A 23,282-nucleotide genomic window follows, 5' to 3' on the forward strand; every position below is an offset into this window, starting at 1 on the left:
GGAAAGAACCATCCCAAGTAGTATTTAACTAGTATTTCTGATTGGTGGAGATTACGTTGAAGAATCATGGGTAATGTAGTTTATAGTTAAAAAATTAAGTAAATAATGCAGATGGCTTAATATTATATCACAGTAGGTCTGTCTTTACAGGTCTGTAAAGGTTAAAAATCTTTTCCTCTGTGGAGAAAATGAATGGGATTTCAGTTCATAGCATGTCATGAATTAGATCAAGAATGACTACATAAACCATATCGCTGCTGATTTGCATGTTACGACAACAAAAGTGATAAGAATTTACTTGAACGCTGTTAAAGTACAATTTAACCACAGGGAAAAAGCTGTCAAGGCAGAACATTTCTGTCAGAAAATAATGAAAGATGTTTTATAAACATCATGAATTGATTCGACACCAAAGACTGTTTCCTGAAAAAGAAAAATACTTTAAAATGGACATGCGGGCAGAAAAGATGAACAAGAAACTCAATCTTTCAGAATGCAGAATAAAAAAAAAAAGTTTGTGTTTTGGGGAGGAATTGAGTTTTGAACTGGACAATAAAAGAATGGCCTGTCATTTATAGAGGAAATGGGGAGGAAAAAAAAAATCAGTGACAAGAAAATGAAAGGATATCTAAAATAGGGTAACAAACAGTGTGTCCGGAAGGCTACAAGACTGAAAATTACAAGGACAACAGTCAGAGTGACTTCACGAAAAGGGTTTCTAGTTTTCATTTACCAATTTTATTATGCATTTCCTCTAAATCTTCATATCTAAGTGAAGCTGTGCGTTTATGAGAAACAAATACATCATTAAGGTGTTCTAACTTGAAACTGGCCAAATTATCAGACCATAATCCATAATAACTACTCTAGTTGTCTACTCATCAACATCCACTAACATATTTGTTTAGAATGGTTTTGGACAGTTTTTACTTGTACTTGAGCGGTGCAGATTTCTCTCCTGATTCAGACAGGATGACATTTTCCACTGGAGAAAGGAATATTACGGATAGAGGACTCATATTTTAGCTAGAATCAGTGGTTTGAAGTTACAAACGTCTTGAAGATGGATGGATGGAGCCCATTCACTGCAGAGGACTCATTGGTAGGCAAATGATGTAATGCAAAATGTCTCCAAATCTGTTCTGATGAAGAAATAACCTCATGTACATCTTGGATGGGTGAGTACATTTCCAGAATTTGTTTTGGGTGAATAGGGAGAATAGTTTGTGAATGAAGAAGTGAATGGAAATATCATTCCTATACTGTACAACCAAAACTTACTTCGAAATTTGAAGCACACAAACACAAATGAAGCATCTTAGTTACCTAAGTCTTAGTTACCAAGGCACTACAAACTTCTAAGCAACCTGCCAATATTTGCTTGCAAGTTGTTTGTTTAAAAAAAAAAAAAAAAGCTTCTGCCAGGAACATAAATGTATATGAATGCGTCTCATTATACATGCAAGTAGAAGGGCATTAAAAACAAGGTCAACTTACAGCACTGTTAATGGAGAGAAAATCCAAAAACAATTCTGAAGAAATAAATGTTGTTTTGTACTGTTTGAGCCAAATTTATTTAATATTCACCAGAATACAAAATTAAAACTAGCAAAGTAATTTGAAATCCTGTACACTTTCAAATGCATTGAGAGAATAGATTATGGCATTACATATCAAAGAAAAGAAAAAAAAAAAGCACATCTAAATAAGATTTGTAAATGCCTCACTGGTAATAGAATACAATCCCAAAGGGTACTGTCATCTACTCACTTCATCGTAGAGAGCTCTTTGCAATCAAACAGTAAAGCGCTGATCCTGACCTCAGACATTGAGACTGCATTACACATACAATGCAAAGTTCATAGAGAAGAAAAAGGCAAAAACAAAGATATTTTCATGATATACTTTGGTAATATCTATATACCATACATGTGAGAGTGATAGAAAAATAAGATGAGAGACAGGAGGAAATTTCATGCTTAAACATGTAGCAGCTGACTTGGTGAAACAGGAGGAGCTTTAAAATGTTTGTTAAAAAACACACACACACACACACACACACACACACACACACAGGACGTCTATGCTGCTGATCGGCGTCGAATGATGAAGGCCCCTCGTTGCAGCTGCCCTAAATAGATCCTCATCTTCGTACTGTCACTTGTCTTTCTCACCCAGATCTGCAAGAGTCAAAATCCAAGACAAAGCACTTCAGTATTTATCCACCACCACCTTCTTCCAGCATCCAAATGAATCCCAAACACTGATTTATACTCCAAAGCCATTGGCTCAGCAAGTAAAAGTCCAGATCTACGCAGTGTGCTACTGATGCTGGCATTAAAAGGATGCAAATGAGACAAAAGCTATTGGAAAGACATCCTTGTACAATTTGATATGGATGCAGATGACAATAAATGAGAATTTTCCTCTTCTGTCCCTCCAAAGCTGATGCACTTGGGCTGATCTCAATAACCTGCTGTTTATTCCCCCTCGGAGCAGGCCATTAGTTTGAAGAGCACAGTCATTTGTTTAGCACCAATCAGAGGAGAGAATCAGACACAAACCTCATTGGTCCCCACAGAGCTGATGACACAGCTGATCTTGGTGTTCTCCTTGGACTCCAGATAGATTGCTTGACTTTTATGGTACCTGAAACAATAACAGCATTGGTCATTTGAGATCCTCTAGACTGAAAGACCATTAGAGAAAATTCCCTTTAGGGCCATGTTCTCAGTCGAGTACTGTATGTGAGCTTATCTCCGCTGAAAAAGCAATATTTAGACTTGGAGGATTTCCCAAAAATGATCATTCTGTCATCATTTTCTCACCCTCATGAATTTTTCCACATAAGAATTCTCTTATATGCAATTACACATGTCTAACATTAAATGATTTCTTTTTAAAGGGAGTAACACCAGCTTCTAAATGTAGAAGTGTACTTATTTTTATAAGACAATTACCTAGATATTCTGTAAATAAGTCACATTTTTATGGTTATTATTTTGTAAATTGTAGCACCTTCAACCAATAAATAAAGGTCCATGTGTTCACAAAAGTAAGAGTTTTTCCAAAGTAATAGTTATGATTTATTTGGGTGTGTTTTAGTTATGTCTATTTTGCTCACATGTAAATTAAGTTCTTTCTTTACAAATTATGTCAATTATACACGGCAGTGTTTCAGGCTACTAACTCGTCTCTTTGAACTATTCACTAAAATAACCAGTTCATATTAGTCATTTGTTTCAAAACCAGGGTACACTGTTTTTGATTTACTAAAAATAACCGGCGTATGTTGATTTATGTCTCTTTTAATGTCAAAAAAGCTCTTCAGACATATCTGTTAGCTTTCTTTTTAGATGTCAACAAGGAACAAATGGCAGTTTTGCTGGCAGCGACAGTATAGTTTTGGCTTTCTCTGGTTCTGAAAGAGGCAACTGGGCACTGGGCATGCGCTTAAGTTTTGTTCAGAATAATCTTAAATGTAGTACATGTAAACAACTCTAAACAAATCGGACTGGATTCATTCTGACTGATGAATACTGCATGTAAACATACTTCCAGGCTTCAAGAGTCATTTGTGACCCTGGAGCACAAAAGCAGTCTTAAGTCTCTGGGGTATATTTGTAGCAATACCCAAAAATACATTGTATAAGTCAAAATGACCGATTTTTATTTTATGCCAAAAATCATTAGGATATTAAGTAAAGATCATGTTCCATGAAGATATTTTGTAAATGTCCTACAGTAAATATACCAAAACTTCATTTTTGATTAGTAATATGCATTGCTAAGAACTTCATTTGAACAACTTTAAAGGCGATTTTCTCAATATTTCGATTTTTTTTTGCACCCTCAGATTAATGATGTTCAAATAGTTGTATCTCAGCCAAATATTGTCCTCTCATAACAAACCATACATCAATGGAAATATAATTTATTAATCTTTATGATGATGTATAAATCTCAATTTAAAAAAAAAAATGAGAATCGTATTAGACTAGTCATGTTGTAAACTCGACTGATTTTATTACCAGCAATTTCTTTTTTAATATTTCAAGTTTAAATATTTCTATTAACATAAAAAGTTCAACCACTGAGACATAAACTGAACTTTTTCCACATGTATTTGACTTTCTTTTTTTATTTGAATTTATTGAGAATTTGAGTCCCTGAACAAAGTCGCGGTGAGTTTCTTGTGTGATGCTCCAAATAAGAGAGATGTTTCCCCACTATTTCCCCAAGACAGCTCTCAGACACAGTTACACGTGGTTTGCCACCACAAGGACAATCAGCTCTCCTTCTCGTCTCACTTTAGCACTGTCTTAGACCTCTTACATTACGGACAGTGCAGTTTATTGCTCTGGCCACATTTGCAGCCCTCATGCCTCCCTGCATCAGGACTATGGCAGAATCATGCAGGCGATCGGGAACCCTGGACGTTAATCAGAGTCAGTAGAAAGGTCTCTTTACTCTCCTACGTTGCTGTAACTGTGACCTTAATTGTCTTAAGAACAGTTTCATATGTGCACGTGCAATATTTGTTTATGGTTCATTGAGCAAGCATGAATAATATTGGTTAAAACCTTTTCCATAATGATCAGTAAAGCTTATACAAAATTATTTTAAAATACAGCACCCTGAAAAAGGATTTTTTTGCATTATTTTTAAGTATACATATTGCAAAACACTCAATACAGAATGCAAACTCACATTCACAATTCAGGTAAAACATGATTTCTTTTAACCGTGCTGCAACAGCATAGATTGAGCAGCAAGGAAAAACTGGTTCTTAAGAGTCACTGTTTGTGAATCACACATACTGTTCGCACTGCGTGTTTGTTTCTGGCATGCAACCCGCTGAGGAGGATAACTTAATAAATGTTTCTTGCTATTATTTGAATCTTTTTGTTACAACACATTGAATAGAGACTACAAACTCACTTTTACAAGTCAAGTAAACTATGATTTATTTTGCTGTGGGCACAAAAGCAATGCAACAGTGATGGTTGTCTTAGCAAACGCCACTAATTAGAGAGGGCGAGCTTGTCATCTCTTAAAACACAGAGCAAAAGTAGCCTGTGGCTTCAACCTTCTCACATAAACATCCTCTGGAAAAGTTCAGATAGCAGCATAACTCTCCACTCATTATTAAAAAGCAGAATAAAACTACATTTAATGCACATGTAACATTATCCATGTAATGCCCGTGGTATCACCGTAGACCACATTTCCTCCTCCGCTCACTCTCTCCTCATCCGCACACAAATGTGCCGGTTGGATTGCATTGCTGAAAGCTACGGCAGCCCACTGTCTAAAGGGCACGACTGGATGAATGCATGCTGACACACTCATAAAAATCCAGAGGCATTCATGACGTTTAATGTCAAAAACGCACAAGACAGAGTAATCTTCAGACCTCATCCTAAACCACAACCTTCCTGTGCACTATGATCACACAAAAAATTAAATATAGATTTATATAGTCTGTACAGAGTATTGCATGTCAGAATATGTGGATCATCATGTCCACGATGTTTACGTTATTAAATATCACGACACAGACGGCAGTAAATACCATGTCAGCAATTCATGACCTGAATCCTGCCACAGATGTTGCTTTGTTAAAGAAAACTACGCCTTGCAATTACAGCACATACACAACCGTATGTACACAAAGCTAATGAAATAACAGTTTAAGGTAATAAATGAAATATTAAAGAGAGCACCTTTTTACAGCCCAAACACAATATAAATCTGAACGCTACAAGCTTAAGAAATTTCTCAAATAACCTCTTCTACATTCCATGCTACTTTAATGCCAGAATCATTATCAAAATTAGTAAAAAAAAAAAATAATTATAAATATAGTCAGATTATTGATAGATAGATAGATAGATAGATAGATAGATAGATAGATAGATAGATAGATAGATAGATAGATAGATAGATAGATAGATAGATAGATAGATAGATAGATAGATAGATAGATAGATAGATAGATAGATAGATAGATAGATAGATAGATAGATAGATAGATAGATGCATGCTCTAAGTCTGTCTTGTCTCAGTTCAGTCCAGCTCTGTGATGTGACTTTGTCTTTATGTAACTATAATATAATAGAATTGAAAATCAGAAAGACGATTGCTCCATCTTGTGGTCAGTATATATACTAGAGAGTGACTGTAAGATTTCTTGAGGCCTTAAGATCTTGCAAGAATCAGAGGGTCAAGGTTTGCGTGGCAAGCATACACAATTATCTGGAAGAAGCCGTAACTACATCATTAATTTCCACAATGTAACTCAGACAGTCTTCATAAGGCCCTTTCACACTGTGCTTTACCCTGGGTCATCATCTCTTTAAACCATTATTTAGTCATTGACCTCATAAATATGCAAATCAGCATGTCATGCCAGAGTTAAGAAATATACAGTGTGACATCTAAAGAACTGAATAGTGTGAATCACGATAACCCAGAATTACAAGTACCTGGGGTTAGGAAAGTGTGAGAAAGCCCAGTAGAACACAGAGAACCTTACCATCTCTTATCATAGTAGAGCTTGCCCTCCTCTATCCGTGCCTCATAACGCTGGGACGGGGTGTCCACTGGAGTCGACGGGAGGTGCTCTGGAGAAGACGGGGATGCTGAAAAACAATACACATTCATTTTAAAACTTTTGTGGCTAAAATAAACTGATGGGAAATTTCTGGTGAAGTATATGGGGAATCACCTCTAAAAGACAAGACGTCCGTACCTGGTCTTTTCGGAGATTTAAGCTATAAAGGAAACAAAGCAAATGAGGAAGATCGTTTTGATTTTTCAGCAATCTCAGAGTGTAAAAAAAAAAAGCTTCTACATGTTTGCTTTTAAAAACAGCCTATTTCTTCTTGTTGCCAAATAATATATGAATTTTCTCATGTATCACTGAGTAATAAAACGCAAATGACATATTCAGGGGATTCTACTTTTTATTACCTAATAGAGAGCTTTTAGGAAAATAAATAAATAAATAAATAAAGATCCTTTCTTCATAGCGCGAGTCATAAAGACTTTCATTACATTTTCATGAAATGGAAACTTTTTCTATCACACTTTTTCCTCATCTCATATCCTGCAAACAAATATGCAAGTGTATTACAATTTGATTGACGATGATATTGCTGTAGAATGAGACATATTGAAAATATGTACTGTATCTGTGAGGCAGTGAAATTTGTACTTAGCTAGACTTTTATGGGGCTTCATAAAAACGGAGCCAATTACAGTCTTGCTGAGAAGTAACCCTACCTTGTTTAATGTTCTTAGATCCTCCATGATCTGTTCATCACTGAGTAAATAGTTTAACTGAGGTGAGGAGAGTTAAGAAAACCTGCTTATGAAAATAAGGGTCATTTACGTAATGAACTCTTAAAGGAACAGCAGCCTGTTTAATACTAAAGGTCATGCATTTCATTGTTTTTGATGCCAAAGAGTTTGACTAGCACTAGAAATGGACTTCAGGGAATTAAATAAAGTGCTACAGATGCATAAAAGATGAGCCCTTGTTTTCGGTGCATGTGGTCTGTCTCTACAGCTATGTTAAGGATATCAGGTGGAGGCTTTCTCCGCTTGTCTGGAATGGGCACAGGGTCATTGGGTCGTCTCCGGAGCTTCCGGGTCATAATAGGTTTCATCTCCATGGAATCTAAAATGAATAAATAGACCAAATAAAAAGAAGTCAATGAAACAAAAATGAGGCTGTAATAGTCGATCTTTTTCATACAACTGCAATGAATGGCAACTTAAGGCTTTCAACCTTCAAAAAAAAAAAAGACGAAAGTCGTCATACAATAGCTTTGTGTGATGAACAGACCAAAACGTAAGTATTTTTTCACTGATAATTGCCCTCTCCAGTGAGTTAACCACTGTGACTGGATCATCGAGTCTGTGTATTAAACTTGTGGACCAGTTCAATCTGATCTGTGAACAAATCATTCAGTTTGCTTTTATAAATCAGAACAATGATTCATTGACTCAGAAAAATGATACATTTATGAATAGGACATTGCTACTTCTCTTGTGAATTCACTAAAGAGTGTTTTAATCATTTTATTACACTTTTATGGTGCTTTTTTAATCTTTTTGAAGCTTGAAAGTCCCTTAGTCTTTGTTCACTGCATGGAAAAAAAACATTTTCTTATTGTGTTCCGCAGAAAAAAAGTCATTCAGGTGCATGAGGGAGTAAATGATGGCAAATGATGAGTTTTTTGGGTAAACTACAGCTTCAGGTTTTCTTTTAACACAAAAGAGAATAGCTAAACATTCAGCTATAGGAACAGGATCTTATTCTCAACAACAGCACCTTATTCTCACCTCCTGTCAGCTCCATAGTTAATTTCTCATTCTCGATCATCTTCTTCTTCTCCTCCAGCTCTGCAATAAGATTTTCCTTCAGTTCCACTTTCTTATCGTCAAATTCTTTCACCGCTGCTTTTTTCTCTTTGATGTAGTTCCTCTCCACCTGCTCTGTCTACAAGACATTTAACATTAATTAACCTGTCACAGCCGTTTCTTTCTGCAGTAATAAATCCACAGATACATAAAATGTATAATTTGCAGCTTACCTCAAGTTGTAGAAAGAGATCTGAGGAGATAAAGAGATGGGAGGAGAAGGACAGAAAATGAGAGCGAGTACAAATAAGATAAGCATTAATAATGTAATGTTGGCTCTTGAAATATTGACACATTGAGAAGAAAAGCTATTATTATAAATCATCTTTACCAGCGTTACGAAGTCTCTCTTTATACTGCTGATCAAGCTTCTTCATTCTCTTCTGGTACTCCTGCAGTGTGCCTGTGGAAACGCATAGGTATGGAATTGATCTAATTTGTAGCTGATATTTGATGTACTGTACATTTATTACAGGAACAATCCCACTGGAGTAACCTGTCCGGATCAGGAGCACAATGGTGATAGATTACTGAACCTACAGCCTTTTAGTTACCAGCCCAGTTCATTAATGACTAGGGCTACATCACCTCGTTAGACAATTAGAAACATATATTTCTCAAAAAATATCAAAATATATTACATTTTTTACGGGTATCAGTGTCCCTGTTCTCTTTTCTCCACAACATGTCCTTTTGTTTACAGGCTGTTTAATATTTTAATAAGAACATGCGAAAAATAATAATGTTTTTATATAGAGTTTATATATGTATAATTTGTATATTAAAGTTAATAGTAATGAAATGTTATTTTTTTTTAGTGCTGTCAAACGATTAATCGCATCTAAAATAAAAGTTTTTGTTTACATAATGTGTATGTGTACTGTGTATATTTATTATGTATATATAAATACACACACACACACAGTATATATATTTTGAAAATATTTACATTTATATTCTTATATAGAAATATATTTAATATATAAACATATATTTTTTCTTAAATATATACACATGCATGTGTTTGTATTTATATATACACAATAAATATACACAGTATACATAAATATATTATGTAAACAATTAATAAGTTACTAGTGTAGTGTACTTTAAACTTTCATTATCAAAGTACTCGACTCCAAAATTAATTGCGTATTTCTAAAAAATAAATAAATAAATAATTTCAATATATGTATTTCCAGTCACCTTCTTGCAGTTGCTGTAGCTGTCTTTTCAGGGATGCCAGTTTGTCTTGATACATCCTGAAATCAAGACATAAACACAACATCTCAAAGAAATGATCCAGTTTTATTTCATAACATGCAACTGAAAGCAGAAATGTGTCATATACGTTATATACATTATACGTTAAATGATGGTAAATTAGTAGGAATACTTACTGTTCTTTTATTTCAACATAATCTTCCTCATCATGTTTGGCCAGATCTGTTTCACTGGCATCTTCTGTGTCTATAATAATAATAACAAACAATACAGCAATAAATTAATTATGCACTATAGGATAAGACAAGGTATGGAAGAACTTGATTCTCTTGCACAAAGCCCAAACTTGACCCCACTGAACTCCTTTTGGGATGCCATTCAGTTTATTGAAGTGATAACTGCACATATACAGCACCAGCTAGTGGACATACATGACAATTTCATCTCATTTTTAAGACATACACTATATTGCCAAAAGTATTGGCACCCCCTTCTAATGAGCATGTTCGACTACTTTAGTCATTTCTATGAGTACAAATCTTAAGGTTAAAGCATATAATGATATTCTAGGGAATTATGTGCTTCTAATTTTGTTTGGTGATGAGTTTTTGGCTCAAGGTCTGCATATAAAGTCACACCAGAGGTGTGCAGCTGGGATCAGGACTTGTCTTTCTGCAGACCAGTCAAGTTCTTCCACACTGACTCCATCAATCATGTCTTTTTAAACCGTGTCTTATACACAGAGACACTGTCATGTTAGAATAGAAAAGGGTTCTGTCCAAACTGTTGCTATAAAATTAGAAGCACACAATTCCCTAGAATATCATTATATGCTTAAACATTAAGATTTGTACTCATAGACATTACTAAAGTAATCAAACATGTTCATTAGAAGGGGGTGACCAATACTTTTGGCAATATACAGTGGGGATCGAAAGTTTGGGAACCCCTTGCAGAATCTGTGAAAATGTGGATAATTTTACCAAAATAAGAGAGATCATACAAAATGCATGTTATTTTTTATTTAGTACTGTCCTGAGTAAGATATTTTCCATAAAAGATGTTTACATATAGTCCACAAGACAAAAAAATAGCTGAAATTATTAAAATAACCACATTCAAAAGTTTCGGAACCCTTGGTTCTTAATACTGTGTGTGGTTACCTGGATGATCTACGACTGTTTTTTTGTTTTGTGATGGTTGTTCATGAGTCCCTTGTTTGTTCTGAACAGTTAAACTGAACTGTTCTTCAGAAAAATCCTCCAGGTCCTGCAGAATCTTCAGTTTTCCAGCATCTTTTGAATATTTTAACCCTTTCCAGCAGTAACTGTATGATTTTGAGATCCACCTTTTCACGCTGAGGATGATTGAGGGACTCAAACACAACAATTAAAAAAGGTTCAAACATTCACTGATGTTCCTGAAGGAAACACGATGCATTAAGAGCCGGGGGGTGAAAACTTTTTGAATTTGAAGATCAAGGTAAATTGTACTTCATTTGTCTTCCAGGAAACATGCAAGTATCTTCTGTCGCGTCAGAAGGGCAGTACTAAATGGAAAAATATGATATTTCAACAAAATAAGAAAAATTTGGACATCTTCATCCTGTTCAAAAGTTTTCACCCCCCGGTTCTTAATGCATCGTGTTTCCTTCTGGAGCATCAGTGAATGTTTGAACCTTTTTTAATTGTTGTGTTTGAGACCCTCAATCATCCTCAGCGTGAAAAGGTGGATCTCAAAATCATACAGTTACTGCTGGAAAGGGTTCAAATGCAAAAGATGCTGGAAAACTGAAGATTCTGCAGGACCTGGAGGATTTTTCTGAAGAACAGTTCAGTTGAACTGTTCAGAACAAACAAGGGACTCATGAACAACCATCACAAAACAAAAACACAGTCGTAGATCATCCAGGTAACCACACACAGTATTAAGAACCAAGGGTTCCCAAACTTTTGAATGTGGTTATTTTAATAATTTCAGCTATTTTTTTGTCTTGTGGACTATATGTAAACATCTTTTATGGAAAATATCTTACTCAGGACAGTACTAAATAAAAAATAACATGCATTTTGTATGATCTCTCTTATTTTGGTAAAATTATCCACATTTTCACAGATTCTGCAAGGGGTCTCCAAACTTTCGCATGCCACTGTAGTGTATCTTTAGTCTCTAGCCTTTCCTGACTATTAACTTCGTTATTACTGCTATCTTTGATTTCTACTCCATTTTATTTGATATTTCATTGTGTTTCATAATTGTTTTTGTGCAGCACTTTGGTCAGTGTAAGCTGAATTTAAATGTGCTCAATTAATAACATTTACTTATATTTTCTATGGCGACTGATATTCAGACAGATATTACATGCATGTTGTTTGCGGCCTTTTTCTTACTAGAGGAATTATTATATTATATATTGTGCTATCTGGGAACTGTAACAAGTTGATTCTAAGACTGATAATGATAAGAAATGTTTCTTGTGCATCAAATCAGCATATTAGAATGGTTTCAGAAGGATCATGTGACACTGAAGACTGGACGAATGGCAATCAGCTTATTTCACAACATAATTGTTTTTCTGTATTTTTGATAAGCACGTAAGACTTCAACTTTAGACTGATAATATACCATTTTTATACAAATATCCTGGATTAAACATTTCTGAAAGGACAAACTAGTTGACAAATTAACATTAACCTTTTTAAGAGCACACTTTTATTTATCATTTCTATATCTGTATGAACGGGAAACTTATATTTTCAACACAACAATAATACAATTTTTGATTTCACTACTTCATTTCAATTGTCCATTTGACCAACGAAGTTTGAAATCCACAAATATTACATATAAAAAGATATTTGTAGTTTCTAAATTAATATTAAATCATGATAACAGCATGCACCATTTGTCTTTGTAGACATTTTGTGTCTTTGGGGACAATCGAAATGAACTACTATATTTGTCTATGCAGACAAACCCTTATATAAATCATGTATTTCCTAACATGTTACACTGAAAACAAGCAAGTCCTCTGGTGGAGCTGACTTCGAGGCTGTATGTATGAAAACAACAACACATGCTAGTTCATGGATTTGGTTCCTGACGCGTGCTAACTGCTAGCTGTTTATCAACAGGCTGGATATCACATAAAACAAGCAACTATAAGAAAATACATAACCGTTATAGGGTTTAGAGCTTACATAGCCATCATTTAGGTCTAAAAATATCAATATATGCATTTAATGAGGTTACAATAAAGCAGTGAGGTGCTGCTAAAATAACGTTAAACCGAGAACAACTCGACACACATGTACAACAGAGCCAGCATTTCATCACCAATCTACAGCCAGTTCACTCATTAACCAATTAAACATGTCTCTCAATCCATAAATCATAAGTGAAAGGGATTAAAAGGTAAACAAACTTAAATTATCGTGCGTAATCACCTTCTTCCGAGTCTCTGCCTCTGAAACTGCGATCTTCATCTTCATCCACACTGTCTAGCTCTTCCTCGTCGTTATAATAATCCACCATGGGTGACAGTAAAGTCGAGGCCATTTATTATATTCAAAAAATGATGATAGGCCTATGTGTAAACAATCACACTGCACCCACAACGCTTTCAGTCTCGACTCGAGCCTCTTTTTCAATGGAGGGTAAGGCCGAGGAATCTGATTGGTGGAGGGGTTTGAGCAATGCATGATGGGAAATGTAGTTTGAATAGCTTGTGCGCAAGTATGACATAAGGGAAAGAAGAAAATGTGAAGAGAGAGAGAGAGAGAGAGAGAGAGAGAGAGAGAAGAGAGAGAGAAGAGAGAGAGAGAGAGAGAGAGAGAGGTTTCTCCGCGTTTCAAATGTATTGTTAATATCAGTCAAGGAACATGATTTTCTGAACTTGACTATAGGCTAAACACTTCTGTCCTTCAGTCATCATGCACTATTATCTCGGTCAGGTAAGCGTAGTAATGTCATCATGAAAAGCTTATTTATCATTTATTGCCATTATGTGTCTGTAATAGGAATTGCTTTGAATATACACTGAGTTTAATTTCCATCCCACATACTGGTTTGAATAGGGTTATGTTTCATTCATTTAGCAAAGTTCATAAATTCGTCATGTATTCACACATAATTGTTTATCATATTTATTGACATTTTTGGTTTCCTCATGAGCAAGCATGAGTGAAATAAGTGAGCCTGACAAATCTAGAAAAATTAAGAAAATGTGTGTATATATGTATATATATATAAATTGTGTCTCTCCATTGTGTTGCAAAAACAGGCGTACTATTACTACTTCTGCTGCTACTAGAAATAATAATAAAATAATAATCATAGCCTATTAAACGACAAATAATAGTAAATAACTGTATTAGAAACTTGATACAAATTACATATATGTACAACAACAATAATTATTATAGCTAATAATAATTATTATTATTATAGCATCATCATTAAATATATTTGTAGGTGTTCAGTTAGCTGTTAGATTTACAGATCGGAATAACAGGTGTTTAACATCAACTCATGCTTGATCAGACATATGCTACGCAGAAATATAGTAATATATTATATTATGTGGTCAAGCGGAGTAATCTACATTAAATCCTCGAACTAATCATCATTACACTAGATTATACTCCTATAGTAGGCTTTTTCAGCGATCTGCGACTACTGTGTCATCTCTATTGTGTTTTAATGAGTCGTTCCTTGCGCGAGCGGCAGGTGGCGGCGGTGAGTTTAGAAGCTCTTTGATCGTTGATCAGCGCTGTTATCTTGTAGCAGGTGCGCGCGGCTCGTCAAAGACTCAGACGCTCGTCAGTCGCTCGGGGTTTAGTACAGTATTTATGCTGGATATCATTACACGAACTGAATGGACGGTTTATCATCACACCGATGGGAGAGATAGTCATGACCTCTGTCGAAAGTAAAACAGGTTGATGCATTTTCAGGTGTAGGAGCAGCAAGACGCCACTTGCAATGAGTTTGGAAGTTTATTCCGCCTTACAAGGACTACAGGAGAAATAAACTGGATTTGTGCTGTTCTTTCGCCTGAAGACATTCGCTTATAACCGGACTTCTATGGAGTTGAACCTGGATTAAAGATAAAGCTTCGTTTACTCGGTAAGGCCATTCACATTTATTATGGCTTTGTCAGATCCTTTGGTTTGTCTTTATATTTCTGATACTCTGCGCCGTAATTAAAAGCGTCTTTTATCGTATCTGGTGTCTATTCGCCTCTCCATAGATTCCCTCTGCGCTCGATTGATTTCCCCTGATCCTTACTACAGCTGGTCAAGTGATGCATAGTGTTTGTTTACACTTCTAAACTAAATACAATATCTCGAGGATTTCTGGTTCGTTTTTAATGTTTAAAGGGGTCACGAACTGAGAAGCCCAAATTCTTTTAATCTTTACTAAGAGGTCATTGTTCTATAAAAAACATCCTGTAAGTTTCAAAACTCAACTTTCTCGCTAGTCTTAAAACAACTTATATTGAAGCTATAGTCAAAACGACAGCTTGTGTTTCATGTGAGATCATGCTTTAATCTGACTAACTGTACTTCAAATATTCATGCAATGTTTCATATATCCAAGTGAATTTTTTTTTATGTGTGATGCAATGACATTTTACACTTTATTTGTAAAGTTAGATAATATTCTGTTTTGCTACACACACACACACAATGTTTGTTTATATCTGTTTAGATCATGATGTAAAACTCTTCAAATGAATGATCTTCTGCCACAATGTCATAGACCGCTGTCTTGTCACTTCTGATTTCCATTATAAACAAATATAATATTTTTTTTTTCTACTGAATTGACAAAGTTATAAACGTGCAAAGAATGATTTCCTGATTTTTAAGAAAAACTCAATACATTTAGGCTATTGTAGAATCAAAGTAAAAAAAAAAAGGAACAAGCATAGAATTGTGAAATTCTTGCGAATGTATAATTTCGACACACTTATGAGTGAAAATTTATTATTTTTTTAAAAACGAAAGAAAGTTATTGAAATAACTAAGCGTTATTTTCTTTTAATACTTAATGAAGATTCCCCCATATATAGGCTAATTATGTATCGGCTTATTCTGGACTGAGTGTAAAAGTGCTGCTTTGCATAGACTACTCGGTGGAGATGTCGTGCATTTATTTCCGTGCGCGCATGCATCGTAATGAACTTCACTATATGCGCACGCGGCTGTTCATCCAGGAAGTCCGATAGACAGACAGACAGGCGAACATGGGCCATCAAAACGTTTAAAATACTGCGTTTCCGCCTGGAATAAATGTTTTTAGGACGGTGAATTTTGCCCTTGAGCTCTCAGTCACCCTACAGAAAAGAGGTCAGTATCATTCATTACATTGCTATGAGTTTCGTGGATAAAACTGGGTTTGCGTGACATATATCCGTGCACATTCATTTCAAAGTCATGCACACATAATTAAATACAACCCAACGTTGTTTGACGCAGAGATCCGGATGTTAGGACTGAGTTTCTTTTTTTTAATTTAACTAACACCTGCTGGCTCTTTGCGAAGCTAGTTAGTTTGCTAATATAACTGTTCAGCCCTATACCACCCAAACTTTCACTTCCTCCTCAACATGTTCATATTCGTATAAGCTGAATGCATCCGGACTTATTTAAAAAAAGAAGCGCGTCAGAAGCATTATTCGCTTATAATGCAAGTCGCTGCGTAAAGACGCACTTCAGTCGTTAAAATGAAAGCGCGTCCAGTTTGATATATATTTATATTTAGAGAAGTGAGGGCTGATGTCATGTTGGGCTGTTTTCCTCCTCGTCTTCAGCCTCCGCTCCTTCTGTATCTATTTTAAGCAGCGCATCTCTTTCACACACATGCAGCGTTTATTCTGTCGGATGGACATCGTCGAGTTTATGGTCATGAGGAGCGCAGGATAGAAACATCTCACCATGAGGATGAAGGTACATTTTTCTACCGTTATTTGGCGCTGCCAGCGTTGTGCATGAACTAGAAAAGTCGTTTTGGGCTTTATTTGTTGTTACAGAAATAAGTGACAGCTGGTGCCATTCTTAGCCTATTGGTGAATTATAAAATCCTAGATGTGTATCCAGTTTGTCTTTTCATATAGGCTGAAATTATTTAGCCTGCGATTTCTATGCATTTTCTTCATGATTTGTTTTGTGGTCATGATGAAATGTTTAAAATGAATTATCATTGTCCGATTCGTATCGTTGTCTGAATGAATCATTCCTGTGAGTCGACAGAACCGGACTATACTGAACGACTCAGTGAGTGAACCCTTTGAATGATCTGGTTAACCACTCGTATAGCTCTATTCATGATTGCAATAAACTGACAGATGACATTACAATACTTGCCATTGGCATTACAACTAAAGAGAAAAAAGAGAAACGCTGAATCATTTAAATGAACCATTTGAAAGAATCGATTCGCAAAAATTAGTCAGGCTTTCCATCGAGAAACATGTAATGAGGTAGTACAGGAAATCATAAGCACTTCTGTTTTTCAGAGAGAGGTGAAACTGGGTCCATTTCAGTGCTTAATATGTCATGCACTTATTAGAACCAGGGGCTGATTTTTATTTTATTTTATTTATTTACCATCTCAACTGTCCACGAATTATATAGTAACTTCTGGAAGTAAATTATTAACTTTTTTTTTAACTTTAGGTAGATTTTCACAAAACGTGTGTGTATATATATATATATATATATATGTATGTATGTATGTATATATATATGTATGTATATATATATATATATATATATATATATGTTTTTGCACCTCTCCATATGTGAAACTGATAACTTTTTTTTTTTTAAAAGCACAGGATATTAGTGATCATGCCAAAGTACTCGAGTCAGTATTTTCATATATGAAAACGCACTCCAATTAACTTTTTATTTTTTTTTATTTTTTTTTTACTTTATTTAGTGTGTTATTAAAGGTGATGTTATGTTTGTTATTTCAGAAATAATAATAAAAATGCTGCTTGAATAAATATTCATTTTAATCACATCTGATCTTATATTTATATCAGCAATAATCAGGTAAAACTCTTCATCCATTATGGGTGGCAAATATATTCATGGTATTCATGGAATACAATTTTATTTTAGATTAGCAGCCTCAATTTTCAAGTAAATATGGTTTTCGTCTCGCTTTGTGTTGTCAATGCACCTTATGAATGATTACGCTCCGTTTTACATGCATTCACTAGGCCCCCATTTTATCTCATTTTGGGGGTAGTGAAGTCATTCAGTCAAAGCTATTAAAAAGTCCTAATTTGAACGTTTTAAACCTTCTTAGTGCATGTGTTTGAGATTTTAGCAATGTGATGAGGGGGAAATGTTTCCAAAATACCAGGCTGCCAGAATTTAGCAGTGTTTGCAAGGATGCAAGCCAAGGTGTATGCTAAAGAACTAACTGAAAGGTTGTAGGTTTGAGCCCTGCAAGTTTAATCGGTCAAAGCACTTAATCCAGGGTTTCTCAAGAGGTGTACTGTGTAGCCCTTCTCCACTGATGTGTGGACATTTTGAGACCATTGTACTGTTGGTTTCAGGTTGACTCGTTAGTTTATTATCAAGGTGAACTCTGGGACAGTTGTGTGTCTGTGAGTGACTCAATGATTAAGGGTTTATTGCTCACACACATCTTTTATTGAAGCTCTTATCTGATTGCTGCATGTTTGGTAACTGGGACATTCCTAAATTAATAGCATCGAGAATCATGTTTTCATTCCTGGAAATACACTTGTATGTCAGTGTTATCGGTTTCAACATGAACCTGTTTTAATGTTGCTGTCGCAGTATTTGCCTCTATTTTCTGCTCATTTCATGTCCTGGTTTGAGGTTGGATGATAGTTTGGCTCTATCTACAAAATACGAAACTTTTCTAAATATGGGTTGATGTTTAATTGACTTTAATAATTATTTAATTTAATGTAATATAGCTTAATATAATATAATTTAATAATGCATTTATAGACGATTTTTTTAAATATAATTTGTGGAAGTATCATAAATTCAGGAATTGCTTTAAACACAGAACTCCCCCCCCCCCCCCCCCCCCCAAAATAAATAAATAAATAAATGTAACAGAAAACAATGCATGTAATATGATTGATATAGTGATGCAACTAAGGTGAAATAGCAAAAAAAAAAAAAAAATTCAGTTTCAGATGAAATAGTTGTGGAAAGTGAATGAGTGCTTTTTTGATGAATTGTAATTGAGACTTTACAATCTAGATTTGTGCTCTGCTAAATTATATTTATCTCTATTTATAATATTAAAAAATCATGTTTTATCATTTTTGAGGCCTCAGACTTGCATACCAACATGCTGCTTTTCATTTTGTTGTTCTTGTGTAAAATTGTTGTTGTAGCTAGAGATAGAAACACATCAGTTTTATTATGATCAAAATCACATTATAAGTAAGATTTCCAAATGTATGACTTGAGGCAGCATAACATCTATGATCATAGTGCAGATAAACATCAGTGGGTTTATGGTTTGACCTGTTGCACTTATAGCAAATTTGGTAGTAAAAGAAGGGCAGTCCAGTGATGGCTGTTAATAGTGTCTTTGTGTGCTTGTAGTAGTATATGGGTGTTGTCATCTGCTTTTGACAAGGTCTTTGTTGTTTGGCCACTGCTCAATTCAGACACACACAAACTAGATCATGCCAAGAAACCTGATCACCACACATTATATATGATGTATATTTTCTCTTTTGTAGAGCTTGTAAATGTTTGTTTTGTAGATCTAAAGGTGTTTGTTCACACTCCCAACTCTTTCCCCCACACTTTCCATGCAGGCATGAGTTTATAAAGGCCAAATGGTTACAATCATCTTCCACTTCATTATTTTTCGAGGTTTCAGAGGACTGACCAAACCTCTGTATAGATTCCAGCCTGCCAAATCTCGACTAATCTTAGTTCCTCTAAAGTATGAGTTAATGATGCAGTAGCTTCAAATGAGTTGACCATAGTCCACGCGTGCTGTTTTTGAACTGACTTGCCCTCCATCGCTGCTTTGATGGCAGCACAGGGAGTCAGAGAGTGGCCTGAAAACACCCAGCTCGTTATAATTAGCGCTACTGATTAAGCCTCACGGACCGCTCTGCCTGTGTTATAATGCGTGCGCAATCGATTCTTTCACTGCGCTTCATTCCGGACTTTAACTTAAAAACTTGAAGTTTAAACTCCCTTTTTTGTTCTGTGCTCAGTGAGGTTGTGTTTCTGTTCAACACATAGAACGATCTTTGGCCTCAGGGGACCTTTGACCTTAATTATTTTACTTCAATCTAGCTGCCCCATAGCATATATGCCAGAAACATGCAAATGTCTTGTAACTTGTAACAAATGTCTGTTCAGTTAAAGCTGGTCTGGTGTTATTCTAATAGCTGTTGTAATGATAAGTAAGTGTTAGAAGTTTAACTAGTTCAGAAAGATTGTCGTCTTGCTGTAGATCCATCATGACGGTAGTAAAAGAGAATGCAACACTGACAATGCTGCTTTTGTTTTTGTTACAAATTGTGTTACATTGTAATACAATGATTATTTTCATTTTATGGTTGATATAAAATTATTATAATACTACTTTGTTTAAATAAATTATAAATAAACCACTAAACTAAAATTAGCTGTTTTAAATGCTACAAAGGAATTTAGGCATCAAAACATTGTAATGTATGATATGAAAAATGAGTCTTGGTTTTAATATTTGCTAAAGGTTTCTTGAATTAGTGTTTTAGATGAACTTGAAGTGGTGCATTTCTACTGTTCAAAAGTTTGGAGTCAGTAAGATTTTTCTAAATGTTTTTGAAAAACATTGTGAAATATTATTACAATTTAACATAACTAGGGCTCAAAAAACATCTTACTATTATCAGTGTTCAGTTTTTTTTGTTGTTGACCAGTGTTGCTTTCTTCAACGAAAATTATGACTAAATATCGTCGTCAACGAACCTTTATCACATGACGAAAACGAGACGAGACGCAATGTAAATGCTGGTCATGTGACGATGACTATAATTAAATATATAATGCAATATTGTTGACGAATAAAAACGAGACTAAATGTGTTTTGCAAAATAAAAACTATGCTAAAATGTCTCTTCATTTTCGTTGACTAAAACGAGATGAAACTAAATGTTATAACGTTATTTCGTCTTTAGTCGCGTTATTATTATTATTATTTTGCAGTACTTCTGTTTCCTGTGTCACTTCTGGAGCTGCATCAGGTTGCACTGCGCAGACGGAGGTGACGTCACTTCCTCAAGCCCCACTCATGTTAATATGTTTGGTTGGTAAAATAAATCTTGTACATTCAAATCAGAGCATCTTCCTTGTCTGGCATGGATGTATTCTTAAGTCTAACAATAATATAATAAGATAAGCTTGTTTGAAATGGGTTTGGCTAATAAAAAAATTTTGTCTATACTACTAGTGCAGTGGTGGGCCGTCAGGGAACCAGGGTCTTCTCTGCTGGCCCTATAAAAAATAAAATTGTGTGAATTTTTTTTTTTTATTATTTAGGTATCATTTTCATTTGTGTAATGTCCACTAAATTGCCTATGATTAGTTTAGTTGAGGTTGAACTGGAATATCCTACATAAAAAAAGTCAGAGGCCAGCACTACAGATAGTGCTACCCTTTTGTTGAAAGACATCACATCTGATTTGTTACGAGCATTAGTGACAGAATCATCAGCCAATCAAATTTTGACTTTCAATGACAGCCCGCCCTCTAGGTCCAGCTACGTGCCCAGTGCTACCCCCAGCGTTAGACCACCTCTTTAATCAGGGATTTCTAAGGTACGAACATGAAAGTAAACGAAAAGAAAATGACAGCTGCAGTCATCGGCGCCTACACCAGATCTTGTTGCCGATCTACTAAAATCGTCTTTATCAAGGCGCTCTTTTGCAGACAAAAGAGAATAACTGAGAAAGGAAGACCTACACCCAAAGTGAATTCGCTAACAAAGGCCAGCAAAGGTTTTATGCGCCATTTCAAAGATTGCAACTATCAGTGGCTAACAGCTAGCATAGAGCACAAATTATGTTGCTGGCCGTGTTTACTTTTAAATCCGAGTAAAGGGGCATGGAATGACAGACCCATGGACTTTATTTACAAGTGACAGGGGAGTGCTTTATTATTTGATGAGTATTGTATCATGCACATTGTTATGGAGGTGTAGGTGGTGCGTTGATAATACTGTGGTGTGGTGTGTGGATGTCCAGAGTTTGTACAGTTTTGCTGCTATTGGCGCGTCGTCATTTTAGAGTGACATGAATGTGCATAGTGACCCGTGTATAGGCAGATTACTTTTGTAACTGACCATGTAGGGAAATCTACTCTGCATTTAACCCACCCCAATATAGCCTACTATTAAAATAGTTGATCAGCCGTCATTGTTTGTTGAGAGCCTGTGTGCGGCATAATATGTGCATTATATGCATATAGCTGCGTTAGCTGTAACAGAGATGTGTAAGATGTATACATGTAGTTTACAGTTGCTTACTGAAGGCCCTGACTAAAACCCCACGGTATGCCACTGCTACTAGGTACTTATACTATATTGACTGGGTTAAATAGAATTACTAAAAAGAGACCAAAATGCAGTTTTCATTGACTAAAACTAGACAAAAATAGTCATGGATAATTCTGACTGAAATAAGACTAAAATGCTCAGACTTCTAGTTGACTGAAACTTGACTAGACTAAAAAGAGTATGAACGTGACTAAAACTAATAAAAACTCAAATGACAGCTTCACACAAAAACTAGACTAAAACTAAAATTAAAACAGGCCGCCAAAAACAACAATAGCTGAAACCATAACACATTTGTGACCCTGGACCACAAAACCAGTCATAAGGGTAAATCTTTTCAAAATTGAGATTTATACATCATCTGAAAGCTGAATAATCTTTCCATTGATGTATGGTTTGTTATGATCGGACAATATTTGTCTGAGATACAACTATTTTAACATCTGGAATCTGAGGGAGCAAAAAAATCTAAATATTGAGAAAATCTCCTTTAAAGTTGTTCAAATGAAGCTCTTAGCAATGCATATTACTAATCAAAAATTAAGTTTTGATGTATTTACGGTAGGAAATTTACAAAATATCTTCATGGAACATGAACTTTACTTCATATCCTAATGATTTTTGGCATAAAATAAAAATCAATAATTTTGACCCATTTTAAATTGTATGTGTCTTTGCTGAATAAAAGTATTAATTTCATTCAAAAAAACTGTAGTTCAAAAAATGTTTGAACTGTAGTGTATAAATAATGAACGATAACTGATAAAGAGCACAGATAAGATTCAACTCAAGTTTATTTGTAGCGCTCTTCACGATACAAATCGTTGCAAAGCAGCTTTACAGAAAAATGTAAGTTTCTACATTATATTTAGGAGTAGGTTATTAGTGGTGACTATGGCAGAAATGTAATTTATAACTAACTGCACTATTAACTGCAATGATTATATGTTGATTAAACTTTGCTATTGCGATTAAATGTTGCAAATAAGCAAAATTTGGTAGTTTTCTATGTTGTTCGAGGGTTGGCATCATCTGAGGTCTTCTGGAGGTTTGGCATCTCT

At 35.1% G+C, this 23,282-nt stretch overlaps 2 protein-coding genes across 6 annotated transcripts in view; one reads left to right on the forward strand and one right to left on the reverse strand.

Annotated features, from left to right (window-relative positions):
* Positions 1 to 726: 726 nt before the first annotated feature.
* On the reverse strand, positions 727 to 13,323 carry LOC306871286 (sin3 histone deacetylase corepressor complex component SDS3). Of its 2 annotated transcripts, none has more exons than XM_079419098.1 (12): positions 13,101 to 13,323; positions 9,831 to 9,900; positions 9,637 to 9,692; positions 8,762 to 8,833; positions 8,604 to 8,623; positions 8,353 to 8,509; positions 7,589 to 7,684; positions 7,288 to 7,349; positions 6,731 to 6,776; positions 6,539 to 6,644; positions 2,565 to 2,649; positions 727 to 2,180 (listed from the first exon to the last, which is right to left on the reverse strand). In XM_079419098.1, the coding sequence occupies exons 1-12, from the start codon at positions 13,210 to 13,212 to the stop codon at positions 2,082 to 2,084; spliced, it is 981 nt and encodes a 326-aa protein (XP_079275224.1). In that variant the 5' UTR covers positions 13,213 to 13,323; the 3' UTR covers positions 727 to 2,081. The 2 variants fall into 2 exon arrangements, with proteins under 2 accessions (XP_079275224.1, XP_079275225.1); XM_079419099.1 differs by having other exon boundaries at positions 1,555 to 2,180; positions 6,755 to 6,776.
* Positions 13,324 to 14,410: 1,087 nt separating this feature from the next.
* The window catches only part of LOC306871157 (serine/threonine-protein kinase TAO3-like), a 72,388-nt gene continuing 63,516 nt past the window's right edge, over positions 14,411 to 23,282 (forward strand). Inside the window, exons 1-2 of one of the 4 annotated variants that reach the window (XM_079418882.1) lie at positions 14,445 to 14,781; positions 16,527 to 16,607. The gene's annotated coding sequence lies outside the window, so the exon portion shown is untranslated. Of the gene's footprint in view, positions 14,782 to 15,826; positions 16,008 to 16,526; positions 16,608 to 23,282 lie in introns of those variants that run through there. The other 3 variants (XM_079418881.1, XM_079418880.1, XM_079418879.1) reach the window with 3 other exon arrangements.

Source organism: Barbus barbus (assembly GCF_936440315.1).
Source record: "Barbus barbus genome assembly, chromosome: 6".
NCBI classification, from domain to species: Eukaryota; Metazoa; Chordata; class Actinopteri; order Cypriniformes; family Cyprinidae; genus Barbus; species Barbus barbus.